Here is a 24,011-nt window from a genome sequence, read left to right as displayed (position 1 = left end):
CAGTACAGACCTCCTGTCTGGCATGCTAGGCTTCTACTGAAATAGAACTCTGTTATGTAAGGGAGGGCAGGGTGGTGGGAGGGGGAAGAAGCTGGAATCCATGCTAGTGAAAAAAAAGGTGTTCTTGGTTCTGGCACGGGTTTTATTTGGATATCATAAAACTGTTTGTGTAGATATCATGGCCACAGCCATTTTCATGAACTCGGCATACCAGAATTCTCCTTCTCTAATACAATGTTTGAAAGTTTTTATTTAAAAGGTGACCAAGCCCCAGGAGCAGTTTCCAGCAACCAGAGAACACAGCTGTGCCCTATGGGGCAGGAGACAGTGCTGCAGCAGGACCCAGCAGGTAAGAAACAGCTCTGTTTCTGCGTTCTTACAACTTAATGCAGTGGCGCTGGTTCTTGGGCATCCCACGACCCCCAGGCATGTTTGCTCTGTAAAGGCAGACCCCCCACTCTGTATCCAAGGCTTGGGAGCAGTTGTGGAGCACAGGTTTTCTGCCTGTGGCCGTGGGAGCGTGGGTGAGAACACGACCCTGCGGCCCCCTGGGCTGGCGGCCTCCTCTCAGCATGAGCGCCTCAGGCCCTCTGTCCTGGGCACTGCCGCTGGTGCCAGAGGTGCTGCAGGCAGGAGAGCAGGAGCTCACCGAAAGCCAGGGCTTGAGGGTGTGGCCTTTCTTCTGCCACTCTTTCCTACTGCAAACTCACAGCTCTCAAAAGAAAATCAGGAAATATGGTGTTATTTAACTTCCTTCTGAATCTGCAGGTCTAGGGAGTTGTATAACAGGACTTGGGAAGAAGCTCCAGACACTGTCTTTTTTTTTTAAATAACCAAATAAAACCCCCCTCTGCTTGGACAAAGCACTGTCACAGAACCCAAATTTAAGCAGTGACTGGCTTCTTGATTCTTGTACCAAAAGTTCGTATTTCATGCCCATTCCTCAGCAGGCAGGTGGGAGACCTACATCTGTCATCACAAACTTGCCTTTCTGGTGTTTTTCTATCCAGCATAGTTCCACAGATGGGTATTTTAGCTGGAGCAAAATAATGTGGGCACATTTTCTTGTGTAGAAAATACCATTTATTGTGGATATGAAAATAGCAACCTTGATTTAGGAGCAGAGATGCAACCCTGGGTAGTACAATACAATTGGTTTGACCATCTTCTGCTCAGCACTAACTTACAGGAGGTTGGTTTTTGCCTGTTGTAGATTACCAAATTTGATATCTGCTGGGCTTTTGTTTCTTCTTTCCAAACAAACAAATGCCATACATTAGCAAGTACCATAAAATGTTGTATTTGCAAAAGAAAACATTCATATAAATAGGCTTTTTAGTATCAATTGAAGATTGTATTAAAAAAAAGTTACATTAATTCAATACTGATAAAAATAAAACTTAGCTTTTATAGCATATAAAAACGCTCCAAACCAAGCATATATAAATAACTTAATTTGTAAACGTAGAAAAAAAATATTAAGTATATATAAAAATAAACATCTGATGCACTGTACAATAAGACACTATCCTTCACAGGCACTGTCATTGTTGATCAACAGGAATCCCCCGAGATGTTTTTCCTACAAAAACTGCTTTATCACTAGTGCCGTGTCCAAAATAAAAGGGAAAAAAAGCAAAGCACTGAGCAACTCTTTAGTGGGTTGTATGAAGACCTCCCCTACCTCCTCTGGAGAGCTATGGAAGCCGCCTGGGGACAGAGTCAATATCCCATGCTGCTGGTTTGCTCATTTTTCCTGGGGCTTTAATGTACTGCCTTGTTTGCTCTTCCTTCTGGGTTTCCACCAAAGGGGGGACTTTGACAGGTTACAAATCTGGAATGCTCTCATTTCACTCAGTTGCAGAAAACTTTGTGACAGGTTACCCATTCTTCCTTGAGGGGCTGTGTAAAATGCATGATGGTCAAACTGAACCATGCTTTTAACATGGTTAACTCAGGCTTTTAACAAAGCTTTTGAGCCTCACCAAATAGAGAACAGTAATATAGTGGTGTTAAGATCGTAACCATGGCAATCCAAAGATTAAACAAAGCAAATTTGTAAGTTAAAGGTTTTGTTATCCTACCTGATCTAGCTGGAGGAAGAAGCCTTGGGCTGGTATGTATCAAAACTGCTATTTTCTTAAGTATCAATTTAAAATAGCTATTGTCTTTTCATTTAAAACTCACTATATTAGTAACAGGAAGTAACAGAAGCTGAGAGCCAAAATTACACCTGTGCAAAGACAGAGTAAAGTAGATATTGGCTCTTGAACTCAAAGGTGGGAAGTGCAGCTAACCTCACCATATGCTGGGGAAACGCACCTTGTACTGACAGTAACTGTGTTAAAGTAGCAGGCACTGACTGCAGTAGGGTGGATGCTTGAGTACACATTTCTCACTTGACAAATTCAAAGTGCAAGAGCTTCTCGAACAATGGGGGCTTTTTTGAGCTAATGAAAGCATAATATAGCAATTTTTATTGCTTAGATATATCTAAAGTGATTCTGTACTGTTGTGCTGACAAATTAAATGAAATTATTTGGATAATTGAGGTGGTTGTGGTTTTGTTTCAATTTTGGAGTATGTGAACCAGCTAGGGATTGTGTTGAACAAACATAAAGCCTGACAGCAGGATTGTGGGACTAAGTTCCACAGAAGTCCTATGAGGTAATTGAATGGGAAGAGTCTACTTGCTGCAGTGAGACACCTGAAGAACAAAAAATGTGGTAAGACTACGACCAGGCTATATTTTCAGCTCTTAATGCATTTAGGTGAAAGTTTAGAAGGGCTGATAGCAATAGCCATTGTAGAAAAATGTTGGAGCTACTCTTACTTGCAGGATTTAAATTCTAGAAACAAGCTGATTACTGAGTACTAGCCTATCCATGACAGTGTCACTGTGTAGAACTGTTTGGTTTCTTTATTTCAAAGCACCTGATTCTGCAGTATAGTAAAACTGTGTCCTGAGGTATGGTGGTGTCCACTGATGCTGCATAGTGTAGTGGCAATCTGAAACACCTTACACTGGCTGCAAGCAGTCAGCCAAATACATGAAAAAAATCTATCCAGGGTGTAGGGTGACTAGTGAATATTGCACTGCTTTAACTTCCCTCTTCAAGGGGAAGGAAGGATAGGCAGCCAGCTAAGATAAATCATTTATCTACACAGTCAGGAATTCTGCATTTGGTACTTATCTCATCTTAGAAAATGGCTTTGCAGCTCTGCTCAAGTGCTCAAGCTATACAGATACTGCTTCCAGCCTAAACTTAAAGAAAGAAGTTGATCTCTGAAGCTGGAAACAGGAGTTAAGTAATACACTCTAAGATTCTGGCTACTGTAAAGCAGTCTCTTCCTCTGCTCTCTATAGAGCAGCACACCTTTCTTCTCTTCCATGGAGGTTTTCCACTGCTGTCTCCAGGATAGGTTCCCCACTAAACTTGCTACGTTTCTTCTAAGCAGTGTTGGCTTAAACAATTGATCCTTTTTTCTAACTGTACTTCCATATAGTCCAGCAGTAGCAGCCAGGCTCCTGAAGGGAGGTGCGGTGGTGGCTGCCTTAGGAGGCAGCATTTTCTGTGACCCTTTCCAACACTTGTGTGTCCCTGAGAGCTGTCAGCTGCTCTTCAGTGGCCGGTGGTGCTGCAGCACTAAGCAGCAAGCAGGTGAGCCAGCTGAGCAATCACCAGGGGCTGCCGCTTCGCCATGGAACTCAGGAGCCTGGCGGGGATGGCTGGGGCACCGAGGTCCACCTGCAGGAATTGGAAGAAAGGCTGCATGTTGGGGTTTGTACCTGCTTTTAAACAGAATCCTTCTCCAGTCTGGAATAGCTCTGATGTGTAACAAGTATGTGTTAGGCACAAAAGTAGTTTACAGCCAAATGCTGTCATTACTGTGTGGTTTGTGTATTTTCCTTCCCAATAATCCACAGGCTTTCAAAGCCTGGCTATTTGATGTTGCTTCTGGCAGGTATGACCCACATTGCTTTTGAGTTTGAGCTTGGATTAAAGTTTACTAGTTTGAGACGCACAATGTTACTAAAAATGTGTATGCATACGCTAAAAATATGTATGCATACATATAAAAATTTTAAATGCATATATACATTTCAGCTATGCATTGTAAACTGCATGTGCTAATTAATGATATTTTTTAAAATGTACCCTTAAGTTTTAAATAGATTCGTTTAAAGGACTAATGTAATTTATCTCTACATAAGCATTTAAATAAATTTAACCATTAAGGTATTCTCTTCTGGGCATTTTTAAATACTTAGTACCACTGTCTCAAAGAGAGCTTAGTTTTCAAATGAGTCTAAAAAATTTTCATTTTCGTATGCTTAAATGGAATCCTAATCTTGACTTCTCTTTTGTATCTATTAAGTGTGAAGAATTAATGGCTTTGGTTAGAAATATGCACCAAGTATTTTCAGGCATTTTGAAAATAGTATAACCCAAGTTGGACTTTCTGTGTTCACAGCAAGACGAAAATGCAAACAAGACTCTCCATATTGGCTCATCACATGAGAACACAACATATACTAAAATTGCTCATAAACCTTTACAGAAGAGCTTGATATCCAAGGAAGGAGCTTTGGATGCTGTAAAAACTTGGGAACATGTGCTTAAACACAATCCTAGTAAGATTCTCTGCATTGTTAGAGAAGTGTGAAAGAGGCAACTTTGTGGTCACTTCATGAAGTACATGGAGCATAGCCTAAGGATTGTATTTTTTGTTGCTTCCCAGCTCTCAAGTGTTCTGCTGTGTAACAGCTTTTTGCATTCACAGCTGGACATACAGGAAAATCTTACCTGTGCCATGTAAATAACTCTAGTGATCTCTCTTCCATTCACTATGTCAGGTTCCAGTATCCAAGCACTTGGTAAAATCTCCCCTCTCACTGCTTCTTTACAAGGGTGAGGCATGGATGCATCATAGACAGACTGAATAGCCAGGACAGACAATTTCTCCTGCACATGACAAGGTGTAAAGATGACAATATGAAAAATTTTATGCATATAGCAATGTTTTCTTTGCTGGCCATGAGGCATATTTCTCACATTACTTAATTAATTACTTAATTAAAAGAGCAATAATTTTTCATGTTATCTATTAAATATGTTTTTGTCAAAATCCTGTGTGTTTGCAACCAGAATATACTGTGTAACACTTGTGTTAGTGTCTAATGGGTCTTATTTGAGAATTGTCATTCACAAGAGGGTTTTACACATAATTCACTTGTGTGATACTGGCATGGCTTTCCTTTCTGTTACACTGGTGCTTCTGCAAATATGAAGATTGACTTCTTTCTCTCCTTTATCCTTGAACCAGGATATCAGAACAATTCCTCCTCTGTGCTGCAGAGAGAATGTTCACTTTACCTCTTTAGCTTCTACAGTAATGCAGCAGAAATCCCGGGGTTGCTTTAGGTAACATAGGGAGGTATCAGTCACTAAATATACTGGGGAAAAAAATAAGAAAGGGGAATTAGACTTTGACAACTTCAGCTTGTCACAATTTTCCCCTACCCCTTATATGTAAATACATATTTTATTTTGACTTGTTGCCTGGGAGCAGAGCTCTAGTTCATAGGCTGTAATATATAATTTAAAATGCTTTTTTCAAGCCACTTCAGGTTTATCTTTACTTTCAAACCACTGTCTCTAGCTGCACTTCTCAGCAAGATGTGTTTAATATCATCCTTACTTTGGAAAAGTCTTGCAAAGCTGAAGTTTCCATATTAAATAATGAAATTGTTTATTTACACCTGAAGAAATGAAACAAGATGCCTTTAGCTTTCTTCCTGGCTGCCTACATCCTAATGGTGATGGTGACTATCATCTGCTGTGTGTGAGGATACTCACCCAGCTGAATGTGGCTGGTTACCTTCTTGTGTATTCGAGCTGTACTGATAGAGCTGTCGTACAGATGCCTCTTGCCAGGATCTCTCACCAGTCCCCACACATAGGGAAGAGGTCTTTCTATCACTCCTGCTCCCAGAAATCCATGCCTTGTTGCTGAAGGGAAGACTTTGTAGTACACCTGCACCTCTTTTTCTGTGCACTGATACCTGTTGAAGGCAAATGAAAGGTATCTGCCCACAAGAGAGTCAGGTACAGAGAAAGGCCTCCCATTATACAGACCTGCCGTAAACTTACTTCCACCCAGCTGCTGCTTGGCACGTGTAGAGGTTCCTCAGGTTGTGAGAGCATGCTGCCATTACCTTAGAAAACAATGACAAATGTCACCAGCTTCACTCAAACATTCCAGCTGACACCCCACACTCTCTTCTGCACCCCATGGCTGCAGCCTGGCTCACTTTTACTCATCCTTTAAAATTGTTCAGTGTGCATGTCTGTACCTGACAAATAGGTAACTGTGATGTAGAACAAAACTTGTCCCACCCATTTTTGCTATGGCTTCTAGAAGGAATAAGTGAAAACTCAGTTTTTACTTACCTCAGTGGTAGCATTAGCCAAGATATGCTTGGATAAATCTTGGTAGCCTTTTGTTGAAGAAGAGTTGACGGAAATAGTTAATCCATGAGTGAACCTACAGCTGGTGCCACTTGAAGGAAGAGGTGGCTGAATTCTGCTGGCTTCTGCAGGAAATAAAAAAGCCGTAGGGGGAATAAAAAAATTAAAAAGGAACCCCACCACTCTTCTTAAATTGTAGGGACTTAAACGCTCCACTGGAGCCCCTAATCCATCTGATCCTAATGAAGGAGTGATAACATCCCTTGCCTAGACATTCTGTGTGTTGGTAATTACACTGCAGTTACATCTTGCAGTACTGCAGTTTTAACGGTTATTGCCACATGTAAGAAAATAAAATAAGGAAGAATAGACAGCTGAAGTCTTGAGGCTAAAATTAAGAATTTGCTTGTACAATTCTATACTCACTGCAGCTTTAGGCCCCACACCCCGCACTTCCTTCCTTCTTTCAAAATATTATCCTCCTATTATCTCAAAACGCTGTACTTTGACATTACCACATCAAAAGACCAACTTCAGAGAAAACAAATGACTTTAATTTTTTAAGAAATTCTAAGCAAGCTCTGGCTACTGGCTGGTAGTATTTTTCTGAAGTCATGTAATGGTAGGGACATCCTTGCAATACCTAGATTCAAGTTCAAATTTTGGGATAAAAATCAAAATAAGCAGATGTATGTTTTACTTACCAAATGTAGAATCCTTATGCAATTGCTCTAATGTATAAAGCTGACTATTTCTAACAGCTGAACGACCTCGTGTATCTCTTGAAACCAAAGTATCTCCAGAAGAAACCTGATTTAAGAAAGTGCAGAAGTGGAAGCATGTGTTGGAACCAGGAAAAAGAAAGTGTGTTATATAGGCAGTGGAATATTAGGAGCAAATCTGCCTTACAAGGTTGGAAGCCTCTCTTTATCATGAGGTAACACTTTTGCCTTTCTCCTAGTTATGAAATGAAACTGACTTGGAAAATTTAACAAACCAGGTGTAAGGAACTAGCATGGGTGCATACTTCAAAAATGACTTCAGGAAAGTCCATGTTCACACACAGAAACTCTTAAGTCAATTCAGGTATCATTGAGGGAGGCACTGAGAATATCAGATGCGATCAGATCTATCAAAAGAAAAGGCCTGTTGTTTCTAAAACATTTGACAGATCACTGATAGTAGTAATTATCTGATCTTTTATCTATGAATTACAAAAAAAACCCCTGAAAAATAAGTGTCACTGTCCTTTCCAATTACATGGCAAAATGTTCCCTCACCCCATGTCACCCATCTGTGTACTGGTGATGCAAACTTGTCCTGCTTGATAGCTGTGACAGAATACGAATCATCTCAAAAAGCATCTTTGTTCCTACATTATGTCCCTGTGGTTGAAGCATCAGGAAGCACCAGTCTCACCCACCAGTATTTTCTCACCTGCCCTTCCTGGCTGCTGAAGTTACTTGCAGTGTATGTAGCAGTATTGCTGCTGTTGTAACCAGATGTTGGGCCAGAGGAGAGGCTGAGGCTGGAGTCTGTGCATAAAGTGCTTGTACTTGCAAGAGTCTTCAGTCTTGCTTCTTCCTGTAATAGGCATCACAGTATTACAAACAAAAAAAAAACCCCACACCAGCACTGAAAGTTGAAAGAGGAGTAATCTAAAGAAATCCAGTTTCTTTCAAGCAGTGTTGACAAAAATTGCCATACAGAAAGCATTAAATTAACAGGCTTGTTTGAAAGCCTAGGACTATATAAACCATAGAGTGAATGACCCTGTAAAACTTGGCAGTCTGGGAAAATGCAGCTTTTGCTCTTTTCTTCACATATAAGAGCTCAGACTATCAAAATAGTGCTAGGATGCTTTTGAGGGGAAGAAGTTTCATAAAAAGATCTCTTTTCAGTCCCATTTTTTGCTCTTTGTCTACTTCTTGAGGCCCTGACTTAACTTGCTGGTCAAATACAGTTGTTAAAGACTGAAGATATTACTTTACCAGTGCAACTACTCAATGCTAGAAGACCAAATAAAAAGCTACATAAAAAGAAAATACTGAGAATTTCAATATAATGTCCACCTTCTGTAACTGAGAAAATATTTGTTCCCGTATCCGCCTTTTTTCTTGTTCTGCTCTCTCCCGAAGTTTGTCCCTAGCTCGTGCAATCTCAGTTTTAGTTTCCTCTCGTGCCCTCTGATAGTCTCGGAGCAACAGTTCAATGTCTGAAGGATGCTGAATGCTTCTTCTTTTTGGTTCTTGAACTCTGTAAGAATGGAAAAGTAAGGGAAAACACACATGATTTATTGAAATATCATGAGAAAATCGTATTTCAATTTAGAACATGAAAATCTGCCAGAGAAGCAATTAAAACCCACCACATCAGCCTCCAAAAAGCTTCTCTTTGCTCACTAAAGGCTAAGTAGACATTAGCCTTGGAAAATTACTCAGATTGCAAGTCCAGTTTACTGCTGAGATTACTACAGTGGTTTCTAAATCAGGTCTCCATATGACACAAGGTTATGGCTTTGGCATATCACACACAAGATTTTTGTGTTGGGAAATTAACTGTCTCCTGACCACAAAGGAAGCAAAAGTCATTTAGAGAATATGGTGGGGAATGAGAAACTGAAATTCTAAATGTTGAAGTGTTGCAGAGCTTTTCTGATACTTAAAATGAAACTGAACTCTGTGGCTTTTAAGCTAGTGAAGGAGTGTCCTGGTTCCTGCCAGGACAGGGTTAATTTTGCAGTAGCCAGGAGGGGGCATGACCAGGACACAGAGGTTATTCTGTACCACCTCACATCATTGCTGGGGGGTGGGGGAAAGGGGCTTTTCTGGGGAGAAGGGGTTCCTTCCAGTTGAGATGTGGCAGAGGGAGCCATCCCATGTTGTCTATTGCCAGGGGCTTTCCGTGGGAATATGTTCTTTTCTTACACCTTTTGTTATTAATGCTGTTGCTGTTACTGTTCATTTTCTTATCTCAATGCTGTTTCCAGAAAATTACTCTTATCTCAACCTGTGATCTTTACCTTTTGTACCTCCAGTTGGAGGGGAAGGAGAAGGGGCGCTGATTTTAGCAGGAGTACTAAATTGGAGAATACCATTCCTAAATCACAACAAGGAGTAAGAGGACAGATTGGTCTCTAATCAGTCCAGACTGAATACTTGGCTGTCCCTGTCCATCATACACATGTAATAAATTAGGCACTTGTTATGGACTGAAATAAAACTGGACCCAAGATTTTAATGAGTGTTTTCTAAAATCAGGTGTGTGTTTTCCCGAAAGCATTTTCTGTCCCAAAGGTTAATGCACCCACATTGAAAAGAATTCTGCTGCTGAAGTCTCAGATGTCAGTAAGAACCATTAATGTGCACCCATTGTGAACACTTTTAATGAACATCAGGCCTAAGGAGAGGTTTCTAATGCTCTACCTGGTGTTTTCCACCACATCTCTTCTCAGCTGTTGCAGATATTCTCGGCGTCTGCTGGGGAGATCTAGATCCCTCTGACTTGCATCCAGAGTCTGGGACAGACTCAAATGCTTTTGGGGACTCAGACTTCGGCTTCTTTGGTATCTTTGTAGCCTTTTTACTCTTTCCTTCCTCAGAGTTTCAATAGTTCTCATGTGTCTGTTAGGAAAACATGATTAAAGTGACAAAATGCACCCTGCAAAGTTACATTTTCTGATTTTTTAAAGCACTTAAATATTAGATAGATTTTTAATGTAAATTTTTCCTAGGAATCTAATACCATCTAATACCCCTTTGTCCACATGCTGAGAGATGATACAGAAATTCTAAAACTCCACTGCTTTTCTAACAGCAGGAAATGTACAAGAGGGTTGTGATTACTGCTGGTAATGGCTGAGAGGCAAATTGAGGATGGAGACTATTGTAGCTACTTCAAAATTTTTTGTTGCAAAAGTTTCCCAAACTGACTTCTACAATCACAAGAATCAAGTATCTTAATTTTTAAAAAATTTATTTTGTATAGTTATGGGGGGTTAAAAATAATTTTTGTTTATTCATACATTGGCATTTATTCACAGAAGCATGAATGAAACACTTCCATAAATAGGATGTCTCAATTATTTTTATATTGCAATAAAGCAATTAAATATATTCCCACATCACCAGGTACACATGAAAACTCCTGTAGCTGCTAGAAATTTTAAGAGTGGGGTGCCACTATATTTGAATTACACCAAATTACTTTTCCCTGTTTTCTTGGAGTAACCCCAAAATTTGGTCCTAAATGCCTTGCTTAACAGTTTTTAAAATAAGCCTAATACTGTATCTCTTCACATACACTTCACTCAGTGTGACTAAGTGATTAAGTGCTCATTACTAAATGCTATTTAAGCTGCATGAAGTGTATTCAAAATACTTAAAACAACACCACATTAAGTAATTTACCTTTCATAAAGTTGCTGCTTCACTGGAACTGCCACTGGCTCATCTGCAGTTCCTCTCTGAAGGACCCTCAACAGGGCATCTGTTTCCCCTATGCCATAATTGAGCTTTGCTTCAGTCAGTTCCACTGTGAGGGGATGCTGATGCAGATCCAGGTGAATGCCAGACATGATCTGGGCACGCTCTCTCTGAAGTCTCTTGATCTCTCTGCTCCTGCTGTCACAAGACTGGTAATTCCCTTCCATTTCTGTTGACTGTGTACTTCTAGGCTTCTTTTCTGCCTGACTTCTTAAATCGGTCACGCTGCCACTCAGGCCAAGTAACAAAGGAGGAGGGCTGCTCTTAACACCACACCAGTTGCTAAATTTATTGTGTATGGGTAAGTCACGGAGGCTGTAGCTCCGGGGCCTGTATGGCTTTGCAAAAGTAGTATTCTTGCTGAGAGGAATTTCAGTGTCACATTCACTTCCAGTGACAGAATCTGTACTGTCGTCTCGGAAGGAAATCTGCGCATCGCTCACATCAGAGAGTGGGGGAGGGCAGCTGTTCTCATTCTTCCAGAAGAAATCATGAAATTGTAGAGAAGATGCTTCTACCAGCGGTTCTGAGGATGTGCCAGCATTTGTCTTACTTGAACAAGTGGCACTAATTTTTTGATTAAAAAATAAGTCAGCATTTGGAGATGGGTAGTCATGAATCAAAGCAGTATCAGAATTCCCAGTGTATTTTTCATGACCAATTCCACCTGAGGAACTTCTTCCACCCCTTGTAACATACATACAATGAAGCGAATGTGCCACTGAACCCTGGTCTCTGACATCACCTGTTACAACTTCGCTGTGGCCCGACACCTCCAACATACTGCTGGAGTGATACAGCCGCTCTGCACAAATGGTAGTGTGGGTATCAACCCTGAGTCTACGCTGTTGTTCCAAGTCTTTTGAACCATCCCAAAGTTCTTTGGCTGCTTTCTTATCTGAGAAACTTCCAGATTTCTTTCTTATGCCCTTCTGTTCTCTAGAGGTGCTTGATTCACTGTCTGTTTCTGTCTGTGAAAAATTGTCCACATGATGTTGCATGCTGGGCTGTGGACCTGCCCTCAGCTTTCTCTGGTTGTGAAGGGGACTTGAAGCAGCACTGGAATATCCAAGAGGTACCTTAGTAGGGCAGACAGACTTGCTGAAAGCAGTCTGGCTGCTGGGACTAGCACTAAGAGTAAGAATAGGGGAAGAGGCCCTATCGACTAGCAGGGTATTTTTGTACCAAAACTTTCTTTCAGCTGGAGTCTCTGTTTCACTGACACTTCTTTTATCCTGAGCATAAGACGTTGGAGATTGAGAGGTGCTATTAGTAGGGCTGCTAACTACAGTGCATGAAGAACCATCTTGCCCTGAACTTGGCAAGGATAATGTGAGAGGTGAAACTCTGGTGCTAGTAAAAGCTACATTCTGCTGTGCATTTAATGATGTTTTTTGAAAATGCAAGATAGGAGTGGAAGTTTTGGGTAAGAGAGGCAGATGCATAAAGGAGTCTTCCAAAATGCTGTCAAGACTGTCATGGAAGTCAGAATTGCCCAGGCTTTTCATCCCAGTTTGTTCTTGTGTTCTTTCTTCAAGAGAGGGTATTTCCTCTTTCCTTTTGGGAATCTCTCCTACTGTATCTGCACCAGTTTCTTTGCAATCAATATTTACTGCCTGAGCTGCCCTCAATTCCTTTTCCATTTTTGCCTCCATTTGTTTTTCTTCATGTTTGCTTTGATGTTCTTCCAAAATCTCAGTCTGAGTGCCTACATCTGCTGTAGTCTGAGTGCAGCTATCTGATCTAGCAGACTTTAGAGCACCTTCAGTTCCTTTTTGGTTGATTTTGGCACTCTGCTCATTATCTATAATACTCTGTTGGGAAAGGTTTCCCAACAGCTCAGAAGTGTTCTGAAGAAGCTGTGACAGATGCATGGACAGGTTCTGCATGCTTGTCCAAGAAGAAGGTAGATGAAATAAATCTCTGTTTGTTTCCTCCTTTTTTGCAGAAACATCTGTATAGCTTCTCTGATGTCTTCTCTGCCGTTTATACCTTCCTGTAGTCACTGTCTGTGTTCCTTGCTCACATGTAATCCCTGGTGGTTTTTTGGAAGGTTTTTCAGACTCAGAAGGGTATAATAGTACAATTTCATCAACCTGCATTGAAGAGTTACCAGGTTGTGCAGAAGGATTCTCAAATTCAGCAGTGTTGTTTTCTGAGTTCGTTTCCAACGTTTCACTGGATATATTGCTGTACTGTTTGGCACCGTCACTCGAGTATGCTGATTGAAAGTCTTGCCTGACACTGTCCCATTCTTGAAGACCTTCAATACTACTCAAAGTGCTTGACAAAACTTTTGCTGTAGCATATGAACTTAGATGAGAACGAAAAGGAGAATTTTGAGAATTCAATCCATTGTCTACACTGGAACATCTCATAACTTTACGGTTTTCCATGTTCAGAGGAATTTGATTGCAAGAGACATCACTTGCACTTCCAAAAACATACTGTTTCCAGCCAATCTTGCAGGCTCCATCTTGTTGCCATGGGTGAATGTATGGGTTGATATCACTTGATCTAAAATGCATTGCATCTTTATTATCTTGCAAAAATAAATCAGTTTCTGGCTGGTATCCAGCTTCTTCTCCTTTCCCTTCACTACACTGAGCTACAGAACTACTCTTTGAATGGACATTTGCTTCTGCACACACAGAACTGTGAGCTATGGGCAGTAAGGATGATGGAGATTGACTAGTACAGTCTTTTAAAGACTGGCTACTTTGACTTCTTGCTGCAAAATTTTGTAAATTTTTGGGATCACAGTTTGCAAGCTTCTTAGTTTGTGCCATTTTTTGCTGAAATCTGGGTTTAGATTTAACTTGTAGAAAGTTCTTTGATTCCTGCTTTGAAAATCTTTCAATTCCATAAAGATCATCTTCAGTTGGTGATGGAGGCTCTACACTCATATTCAAATCTTGCAGTGATTTAGATGCAGAATGTAACAAAGGATCTGCCTTAGATGAAGCTTCCAAAGTACATTCTGTATCAGAGAAAACAGCAATAGCTGGAGCTGATACTCTGTGACTTTGTAAATAAGGTCTCCGTGCACTTTGTTTACAGCCCTTTGTACTCCGTGTGGTAGAATATGATCTTTTGCTCCTGAATTGCACCAATTTGGATTCTTGAGGAGTTAAATCATGGTTTTCTGGCAAAAACTTTATGGACTTTGTTTCATTATTTTTTACAGAAAAATTGAGTCTTTCTGATTTCAGAGTATTATTCCTCATTATAGTGTCTGTCATTGTTGAACAAGTGTCTGCCTCAGCAGCAGGGATATCAATGCGTGAACATATATTATTTTTGCAAAGTAAAATCTCTTTTCTGCCAGCTGTATTTGTTCTATCTAGTGCATGTTCTATCTGTTCACCTGTAGGCACATACTGACAATTATTTTGCAGATCTGCAAGGTTTCTTTCAAAACCCAAGACAGTGTGATATGGTTGCCTGGGATCAGTGCTTCTGTATGTGGGGAATGCTGGACTAAATGAATTGCAGGTGTATTCAGGATCCACTTGAACATCTCTTGGATACAGATTTTTCAACACTGTAACTTCTGAGCCTATTAATTCATTTGGAGAATTTGAGGATACATTCATTTGCTTTTCAGCAGGTTCTCTGCTTAATGTTTTTCTCTGCTCTGTCTTTACTGTAAAATGTTCAGCCTCAATATTTGAATGCAGTTCTTCCTTACTTCTGTTAAGTGTATTTCTCATTAGTCCCTCTTTAAGAAGAATTGCCTTTTTAGTATCCCAAAAAGGTAATGGTGGTAGTAAAAGAGAATTATCCTTTGATATTTTCTCTGTGTGCTTTTTGCAATCTTCTTCTGGTGGAACTTTATCCCAGTGATGCTGATTAATTTCTGTATCACTGACAGTTTTTTTACTATTACTTCCATATGCAGGTTCCCCATCTACAGCAGAATTTTCATATGCAGTACAATCTATGTCTGATACTGGACAATGCCTGTTTTCTTTTGCAAGAGAAAGTAAAATACTTCCTGAAGCCCATACTGGCTCATCAAATACCACAGCTTTATCAGACTGAGTGTCTTGTATTTGCAAAACAGCAAATGAAGACTGTTTCAATATATCTGAATGCAAAGTATCATACGTTCTTGTTTCACCATGGCCTATATCTGCAGTTAAAGGAGATTCTGAAAATGCTGTTATGGGTGGGTAATTGACTCGTGCAAATGACTGGGGAAAATCTCCTTCTTTTACAGAGCACACATCTGCAGAATTGCAGGACACTTTCTCAGTCAAACAACTGTCCTGAAGTGAGTCCTCATACTGACTAAATATTAGAGATTTTGAGTCCTCAAGTGTAGATGTGTTAAAAGCACTGAAGTTCTTGGAGCTTTGAAGTGGTGTATCAGTTGGAGTGTCTTCTGCAGAGTACGATGGAAGAGCCTTTGGTTCATTACTGCCAGTCTGGCCTTGGCTCTGGAAAGTGAGCAAACCTGATTCTGGTACAGTCACACTGTTAGTGTTACTGCAGTATTCTGAGAACTCAGGAATTTTATCTTCTTTTATGTCACTGCAATTCTGGAAATAACCTTGAACAATCTTCTCCTTTTGCTCTGTTCCCACCACTTTTTCAGGGAGCTTATTACTCTGAGCATATGTGGCCTCTTCAACTGCAGAATTATTTTCCTTTCCTTCTCCTTTTTGAGAAACACCCGGAAAAGTTACAGATAAACTTAAATCAGTTGATTCACTTTCAAAATATATTGTTTCTTCAGAGAGAACAATATCATTTTTACCTTTGTCTCCATTGCTGACAACCAAACTATCTGCAGATGATGCTGGACAATTCAGAAGATCAGGAAAACATTCAGAAGTGCCCAAGTTCCTATTACAATTTAGAAAGTCTTTACTATAATGCAGATTTTCCCTTGGAGACTTGTTCAGGCCTTCTGAAAGGGCTGGAGCCTTCTCAGAAACAGTGTTGCCCGACTGGTCTACACAGCACTCTTCAGAAGCCTCATGTTCCTGGTTTTCTGTGGGCCCATGCTGATATCCAGCTACACCAGGAAGCTTGGTGTTTTCAGGTTTACTGTTTGCTGTAGGATAGCTTGCACTTAAAAATGTCTCCTCATCATGCAGGGATGAACCCCCTGAGTGAGGTGCTTTCTGAGTTGTACTAATATTCTGAAATATTTTTTGTGTAGAGCTTTCTAGTAAAGAGTAGGTTTTCCCCACCCCTGTATCTTCCGTAATTTCTTTCTCTGAAGAAGACAGCAGGTTTGAATTATCCAACACTAGTGAATCAGGCACAGTGGTATCCTTTACCTCTTGAGCTGTATCTTCTATGGAATTAAAACAGTCTTTTAATAATTTATTAACCATTAAATCCATATTGTGTTCTTCATAAGCATTATTATTATCCTGAATTATATCTTCAGAAGAATCTAATTTTTCCAAGAAAAATGAGCTTCCTTTGGCCCTTTGCTGAAGTACAACAGTTCCAGACTCAAGACCACCTGCACTGTACGGAGTGAAAGAGCTGTTCTCATTGACAGGATGTGCAGGTATGCCATAATCAGGTCCATTTTTAAATACAAAGGATTCTTCCTCCTGCCTCTCCTGTGTGGTCCTGGTTTGCAGAAGAGCTACACTCTTACTTGGTGTTTTATCTGGAAGATGTTTGTCTTCTCCCATTTTGTTGGCTGTAACAGATGTACCAACACTGATCTCACTCTCCATTAATGTTTCATAGTAAGGCAGAACAGCTCCAGTTCCAAGACTGCTGTTAGCAGATTTTGTACATCCTTCCAGTGTAGTGGGAGCAGTTTGAACAAGATGGCAATCATTACTTCCTCCAAGATATGAAGGGTGATTTACAGACTGGCATGGGGAGTCTTGAAGTTCTTGTTTTTTTTCTGTACACTTCAGTGTTGCTGGTGGATTTTGTTGCTTGCTGATGTCTTCATTATTTCTAGAAAAGCTGGTAGAGACCCACTGGCTTTCTCTTAATATTTCATTTAATCTGCTGTCATCATGTGTCATTTGGTAGCTGCCTTTGTTTTCAGGGAATAGTTCATCCAGGTTTTGTAAAAAGATCAGTTCTACCTCCTCTGTGTTTTCTATGAATACCTGCTTTTGTTTGTCTGCTTTGGCCATTTCTACTAGCTTCATTAATTGCACTTTCTCTTCCTCAGCTCTGGAGCCTACTCGATCCAATTCACAAATATCAGGTCTTTTTCCAACAATACCTACATTCAAGTTTTCTGAAGTGCCATGCTCAGGAGATGGCACAGAGCAACTCATATACATATGTCTGTCGAGACTTATAAATTTTTGTTCAGTTCTGTATTGGTCAATACCAGCCCTGTCATCAACTGAATATTCACATGCATCAACTATATTTCCTATCTCTGTAGCAGAGTCCACTGAATTACCACCTTTACTCATTTCAGTAGGGTCATGGTATCTTGAATCATCTTCTAACAGTATATTCTGTTCTAGTTCTGAAGCCATCAGGTATCTTTCAGGGATCTTAAATTGATTTAAAATTTCTTCTTTGTCATCTCTGTCACAATACATTTGATGCAGAGCTGGAGACTGCTCATTAAAAAAACCATTTTCATCTGTGCATATGTCTTCTTGCCTCATAATAACCAGCTCCTCAGTGTTAGTCATGGTAATTTGTTCTTCACTCCCAGTTACTTCACATTTATTAGCCTTGTCTTCCTGGGGCAAACTGTTTGGTACACAATGCTCAATTGAATTGTTAGAATTTATTTGTCCTTCATTTTCAAATTTTGCTGAAATATTTCCTTGCCTCCTTGGGATTAGTACTGTTTCAGCTACATTCTCTGTTGTTCTATTCATCTGTAAAAGCCCCTTGCAAGTATCAAGGAAGCCCAAAGTATTCTGAATAATATCTGTTGTGGGGGAACACACAGCTGAAGGACTGGTTTTGGGAGCAACAGAAAGCTCTGGTGAACAAATACCTATTTCTATTTTCTCACTTTTTTCTTTTTGGCAAAGGCTGTTTGTTTCAAGTTGGCTGCCAGACTGCACAAGTGCTTTTGATTCCTGAGTATGTTCTGCCCTTGTGCCAGCTTCCTGCAGTTCAGCTTTGTCCATCTCTTCATGTGTCAGGCACAGATTTGTATTAAACTCACTGTGAACTTCACAAGCTGCAATATCAGTATGTTTCTTTGGATTCTGAGATAGACCAATGTCTTTAAAATCCTTTCCACTCCTGTCTTCAGTTACACTTTGGACTTGGGCTACTGGACTGTCAGGTAAACTTTCAGGGTGTCTGGATTTAATTTCCAATGCACTTTTTTCTAAGTTGCTTGCATTATTGCTTGATTTTATTATTTCTTCATCCCTGGCTGTTCCTGTATTCTGATAAGGAGCCATGGCTTCTTCTGTATCTGTTTCTCTGTTTCTGAAAATTTTGGATTCTTTATTTATATATGAACTCCCCTCTTGAGAAATGGCAGCTGATGCATTTGTGTTGCATTCAAATACCCTTCCCAGCTCTGAATTTGCATCATGTTCAACATGAAAGATATCCTCTGGGCAATCGCTTTCAAAAAATGTCTCTTTTCTAGATTCAAGTAAAGATTTGTTCTGTGTTTCTATTTCCAAGAGAACAGAGGCATCAAATTCTGCAGAAATGTCAGTTGTCTTGTGTGTAGTGTTTTTCTGCCCTGTTGATTTTGAAGAGCATCTTGTGCAAAGGCAGCCAGAACGTACATCAGAACAACTTTCTGTGACACTGACTTCCACAGTAAGATTAGGTGAAGTATCGCAATCTCCTTTCACTATTGTGACATGCTCCAGTAGTTTCTCATAATTTTCGGTCTCACATGCACTTTGAAAAAGATTAGCTTTTGTTGAAACTTTGTAAAATATGCTTGAATTAGATTCTGGGAGAAAATAACTTGTATTCTCACCAACAGCAGCAGGAAAGGATTCGGTGTTTTTCCCATTTGCATTCAGTAGGAAGTAACTTACTTCATTTACCACTAGGTTTTCATATTTGGATGACAATTCTTTCTGAACTACAGACTGAGAATTCAAGACATTGTGTTCTTTACTTTCACTGCTTTCTTCTCTTATATTATCAGTGCATAATGTAGAATTTTCTGAAATTTGCTGGGATAAGCAACTTGCCTGATTGTCTGCTAGAGCACATTCAGGGGAATAATCCTTTGAACCAGGTTTGTGTTTGAATTCATAATGATTTAGTGAAGGCAAGTCTTCATCCTTTGATACATGTTCTTCATGATCTCTGAATGAAGGCACCTCTGGCACAATGTCTGCCAAGCTATCTGTGCTTATTTCCATACAGATTCTCTCTTTTTGAGACATCTCCATTGGTGTTGCAGACTGGTCATAGCTTGCCCTGGCAGCAGCTAAAGGGTGACATACATATGTTGTCTTCTGTGAGGAAAAACCTGTCTCTGCTGTTACTTCTTCTGCAGGAATTTGTTCATGATCTGTTTCTTGCATTGTTTCCAGATTACTCTCCCCAGACCTCGGGAGTTCTTCTGTATCAGCTGATTCTGCTCCTTGTCCAGCCAATGCCTGAAGATTGTAACTGCTCACTAGAGAGCAGTTCTTGTTTGTTAAGTCACTGAGAAAGAAACCTTCATCACAACATGTTGGTATTTTTCGTACTGGGAAAAGCTGCCCACTGTTTCCAAACTGGATGTGTTTTACTGCAGATGTCTGTGTTGAGGTCATATTATGAGCAAGTCCCATAGAACACTCAGCAGCAGGTGCACTGACAGATGCACTTCCACTGCCTGAATCTGTCACACTTGATTTTGTCATCAAGTTATTATAGTCATTGTCAAGCTCATCTTTTGAAAAAGTTTGGAAGAAGTCATCTTCTAAATCTCCATCTACACAGCCATTCCTCTGCTCCACAATTTGCACAGGCAACACAGAGATGAAAGATGTTCTTATCAGAGTGTGATCTTTTGGCAGCTCTGGATGTGTTGTGGGGAGAGAGTTCTCCTCTTTCTTAGATACCAGTGACAAGCAGTCTGCAGTGGAGGTGCTTTCCAAACAGCTGAATGTTTGTGCACATTCAGTAGCAGACCTGTAAGTAGATAATTCATCCAGTTGTTCTTGTTCAGGATGGTGTGACTTTGAATGTTCATAATAATCATGCTCTGCTGAAGTGGGAACAAAAGAGGAACTTGGTCCTACTGAGCTAACAAATGAGGACATTACATTTTGAGATTCCAAGGAGGAATTTTCATTAGAGTTTGTCCATCCCTTAAAAATCTTATTTAATGATCCGCTCTCAGAAGCCCCTCTTGCAGTTGTTGTTTCAGGTAAAGGTACTTCCAATGTGTCAGAGGAGAAAACTGAGTTTATTTCGTTTACATGATGTGGACTGTGAGTAATACTGTGAATCTGCTTAGAGCCAGAAACAAAAAAAACCTCAGCAGCTGACTGCTTTAGATCATCTTTCTTCAGCCAAATTCCTGGTTTGCTCAAAGAGCACAGATGAGCATCTTGAAACTCCAAATTTTCATGGGAAGAAGATGCTGTCATTCTTGGGCTGCTGATGTCAACCTTTGAGTCACAGGAAGACCAGGCATCATTAGTAAGCAAAGGATTTCCACTTGTATAATACAGTCTTCTTTCAAGAGACCTTTCTTGTTCTACAAAGGAGACTTTTGTTGCCTTCAGCAACTGCTTGTGAGCATTACTGGAAGCAGTCTGTGGCTTGGTGTTCAAATAAAAGGAACTGCTCAACTTCAGATCATAATTTGTCTCTTCTGTATCTCTGTCACAGGTCTTGGATTCATGGTCTTCCTCAATCTGTATAGCTGGTAATTTAGGAGTTTGTAACTTCCAGAAAATCTCTGCTGGCACTTCATCAGATGAATCAGATTTGGATTCTTCTACCAGATCTTCTGCTGGCATTTCTTCTCCATCAGCTAAGCTATCCAGAGAAAAGCTTCTTTCAGCCTTTCCCAGTCTCCTATGAGATGCATATGATGTCACCAAAGATGAAATATGGTTCTCGGTTCTGCTTTTGTAAAGCTTAGCTGGCTCATGATGGGCCTTTAACTTGTGAAATTGGCTTGTATTTTGCTTTTTGGCTTTATTTTCCTTTTCTATCAGAGAGTCTTGTGACATTTGACTGTCATCACTCTCAGAATCTTCTGGGTTGGCAAGGCATTTATTTCTGTCAAAATCTTCTTGTTTCAGTTTCTCTGGGAAAGCTTTTGCATAAGCACAGGAGAGAGAATCTACAGAATAGGAACTGTCGGTATCAGAAATCTCATTTTCATCATCCTCTTGCCAATTCCCCAGCATATCTGTGGCTGTCTTGGACACTCCAGCACTTAGCATCTCAGCACTGTGCCACTTTTTTTCAACATAAGAGAGTGGTGTCTGTGAGTTCATCTTAGTAAGGTTTCCTACTGATGTCGCTGCCATCAGAAATTCTTTCTGTTCCACTGATGATTTCTCATGACTTGGCAAGGCTGAGTTTGCTTCTCTCCTCCAGTTCTTGACTGTTTGGTTTAGATGCACTGATGGTGGGTTTCCATACACTGTTTTCTTCGTTTGGTTAGGAAAGTTTTCTGAAGAAGACCTGTGGCCTTTTCCACTGATATCCATTCTAATCTTTTTACTGGATACCTGAGCTCTATTTTGTGCTACATTGCTACCCACAGGCTGACTTAAATCTCCTAGCACCTTTGATTTTGTCATTCTTCTCCCTGTAATAAAGGTTTTGGGCTCATCTTTCTCCTTAAAAAGATCTGGAGAGGAGCCTTTAGAGGTCTGGTTTTGAGATCCAGCTTGCCCTGGGCTGTCATCCCACTTTTCAATTTTTTTATAACTTTTATTGATATAAGCCATGATAGCTGAATCATTAGAGTCTTTCTCTGCTCCTTTTTTATTTTCAATTGAAGATGGGTTTTGTTTTTCAGTTAGCTGCCTCTGGACTGAAAAGGAGATCCCCTTTTCATCATTAAGGTCATCACTCCCAGAAATGTCTTTACCACTTCTGTAAAGGTATTCTATAGGTGACAACCTCCCTGTTGTACTACCTTTACAGTATTGATCAATATTTGGTGAGGTAGGTAACTTTGAGACAGACTCCCTCTTCGAAAAAGAGCTGTGGAAATAAAGAAGAAATAAAGTCCAATCCTTGCTTGAATAATGCACTTAACATTTCCACCACAGTAATGCCTTGCCATTAAGAATAACAATTTATGAAGCAACAATCTTAATGCCTTTCAAAATCCAATTCTAGCAGGGAATAAAAAAAATAAAATTCTGTCATTAACTATACAATCCCCTTGCTATCTGGAAAGATGCTCTGCACGCAAAGAAATAGCTCAGTGCTATGAGGTATAGCTTCATATTGAATCTCTGTAGGCTCAAGTAGCTGCAAATGTTAGTTAAAAATAAAAGTTCTAAGTCACAGAAATCCACTTAGCAGAGTTTAGCTATTTCCTGCTGTGGAAATAGCTAAGGACCATGCTGTGACAGACACTGTAGCACCCCAACTTTTAGCACTGCATAGAGATGTTTATTTAACTTGAGAATGGCTGGCCAGTGTAAAAGTCCAATCCATAATCACACCAAAAATACCAATATTCTGAAGAAGAGTTTGAGGATAATCAAGATAAAATTATGCAGAAATTAGTATTTACCAACAGTCTGAACAAGGCAACAACAAAAGTTAAGCCACTTCTAGAAAGCCTTCTCGAAGAGGTAAAAAGTGCAGAAAGGCTTGAGAGGGAAATGTAAAAAAGTGAGAAAGACCACATCAAACAGACAAGTAGGGAAGGTACTGTTCAAATCCAAAGGAAAAAGACAAACAGCTCCAGCTCAATGTACAATATAGTAGGTCTGCTGATATTGCAAGTTTGGGGATGTTTTTCAATACACTGAAAGGCATTCAGACTATAGGTGGCCACTGAAAATACCTTGAATTTACATTACTTTTGAAAGTGCAGAGGATTTGATAGATGTTAACTTACCTGGGTACCTGGGGCAGGTACGGATTACAGAACAAATGCCTTTGCTGCAAGGAACTCAAACCTGATGATTTCTGTCTCTTTTGCAAGTGGTGATCCAAAGAGGACTGCACAGCAATATTGTCATTTAGGACTTGGGATTGTTTCAGACACTCTTCACTGAGCCAGCAGTTAGCTTCCAGCTGCTCTAGGTTCTGCTTGGCTTCCAATAGCTTCTGCTTCTTGACTATCCTTTCCAACTGGAACTTGACCTTTTTCTGTCTTATGTTTCTTTCAGCCTTTTTTAAGGAGTACCTTTGCAAGAGCTCCAGCTGAACCAGTCTCTTCTTGTTCTGCTGCAGCAGGGAAAGGCAGGTTTCCAGCCCAGTGGTACTCTGCACCTCAGCCTCTGCACACAGCAGAGGCTCTGTCTGCACTGCAAACTCCCTTTGCTGTTGCTGAAGAGCAGCCAGACGTTTGTTCTCATTTATAAGCCACTGCTGGTCTGTAAACAAAACCATGATTGAAAGAATGTAAATATCATAGGAAAAACATTATTTGTTACTATCTTGTTTCTTAATTTAATCCTTAATTTAAGCCTTTAGAGGTCATTTGAGAACAGAATTTCTATGCATGACGAGTAGAGAATTGACTAACCATTTAAAGAAAAATGTATCATTTCTCTACTTCATTGATAACTAAAAGCCTCTCCATTGGCTTAAGGACTCAGGTAGCAACTGCAGGATAAAAGCAGGGGCTTGGCCAATACAGCTAAGGAGAGTGGTAGATAAGACGTTGTTTGTAAGAAAAAAAGTAGAACAGACGTCAATTTCTCAAAGATTACACTCAAATATCACCTCCATTTTGTTAAAATACAGTGGAAGCATGAAAAGACCTGAGTTCAATTCCCTACAGGGTATATATTCACAAAAGAGAAGTATGACTTCATTATTTTTTTTCTGTGAAATATGCTACTACTTCTGCTTTAATTATTTTGAAGTCATATGTTAAAACTTTGTATGGGAATGAATGTATGTGCACTGGGAGCAGAGTTAACAAGGGATGAAGTTAATAAGAGGATGAAGTTGCACAGAGCTAAAG

General features: G+C 40.0%; 1 protein-coding gene across 1 annotated transcript; it reads right to left on the bottom strand.

Moving 5' to 3' along the window:
- Nucleotides 1–1,060: 1,060 nt before the first annotated feature.
- Nucleotides 1,061–23,431, bottom strand: LOC138112055 (stAR-related lipid transfer protein 9-like). Its single transcript, XM_069018743.1, has 12 exons — nucleotides 22,935–23,431; nucleotides 10,883–22,063; nucleotides 9,899–10,096; nucleotides 8,546–8,729; nucleotides 7,911–8,057; nucleotides 7,178–7,283; nucleotides 6,456–6,598; nucleotides 6,156–6,220; nucleotides 5,862–6,067; nucleotides 5,379–5,458; nucleotides 4,809–4,967; nucleotides 1,061–3,749 (listed from the first exon to the last, which is right to left on the bottom strand). Exons 1-12 carry the CDS (start codon nucleotides 23,429–23,431, stop codon nucleotides 3,648–3,650), a joined length of 13,068 nt encoding a protein of 4,355 aa, XP_068874844.1. The 3' UTR covers nucleotides 1,061–3,647.
- Between the last annotated feature and the right edge of the window lie 580 nt (nucleotides 23,432–24,011).

This window comes from Aphelocoma coerulescens, chromosome 5, assembly GCF_041296385.1.
Source record: "Aphelocoma coerulescens isolate FSJ_1873_10779 chromosome 5, UR_Acoe_1.0, whole genome shotgun sequence".
In the NCBI taxonomy this organism is placed as follows: domain Eukaryota; kingdom Metazoa; phylum Chordata; class Aves; order Passeriformes; family Corvidae; genus Aphelocoma; species Aphelocoma coerulescens.
Note: the sequence above shows the minus strand (reverse complement) of the source record. Positions and strands in the feature narration are given on the sequence as shown.

Bases quoted from the DNA above. Each gene is read 5' to 3' on its own strand.
- LOC138112055 (XM_069018743.1), bottom strand. From the start codon at position 23,431: ATGGTTTTGTTTACAGACCAGCAGTGGCTTATAAATGAGAACAAACGT. The intron at 8,730-9,898 runs GTAGAGCATTAG...CCATTCTTACAG, and splicing joins GATGTGGTGGAAAACACCAG to AGTTCAAGAACCAAAAAGAA. The intron at 7,284-7,910 runs GTGAGAAAATAC...TTCTTAAATCAG, and splicing joins TCAGCAGCCAGGAAGGGCAG to GTTTCTTCTGGAGATACTTT.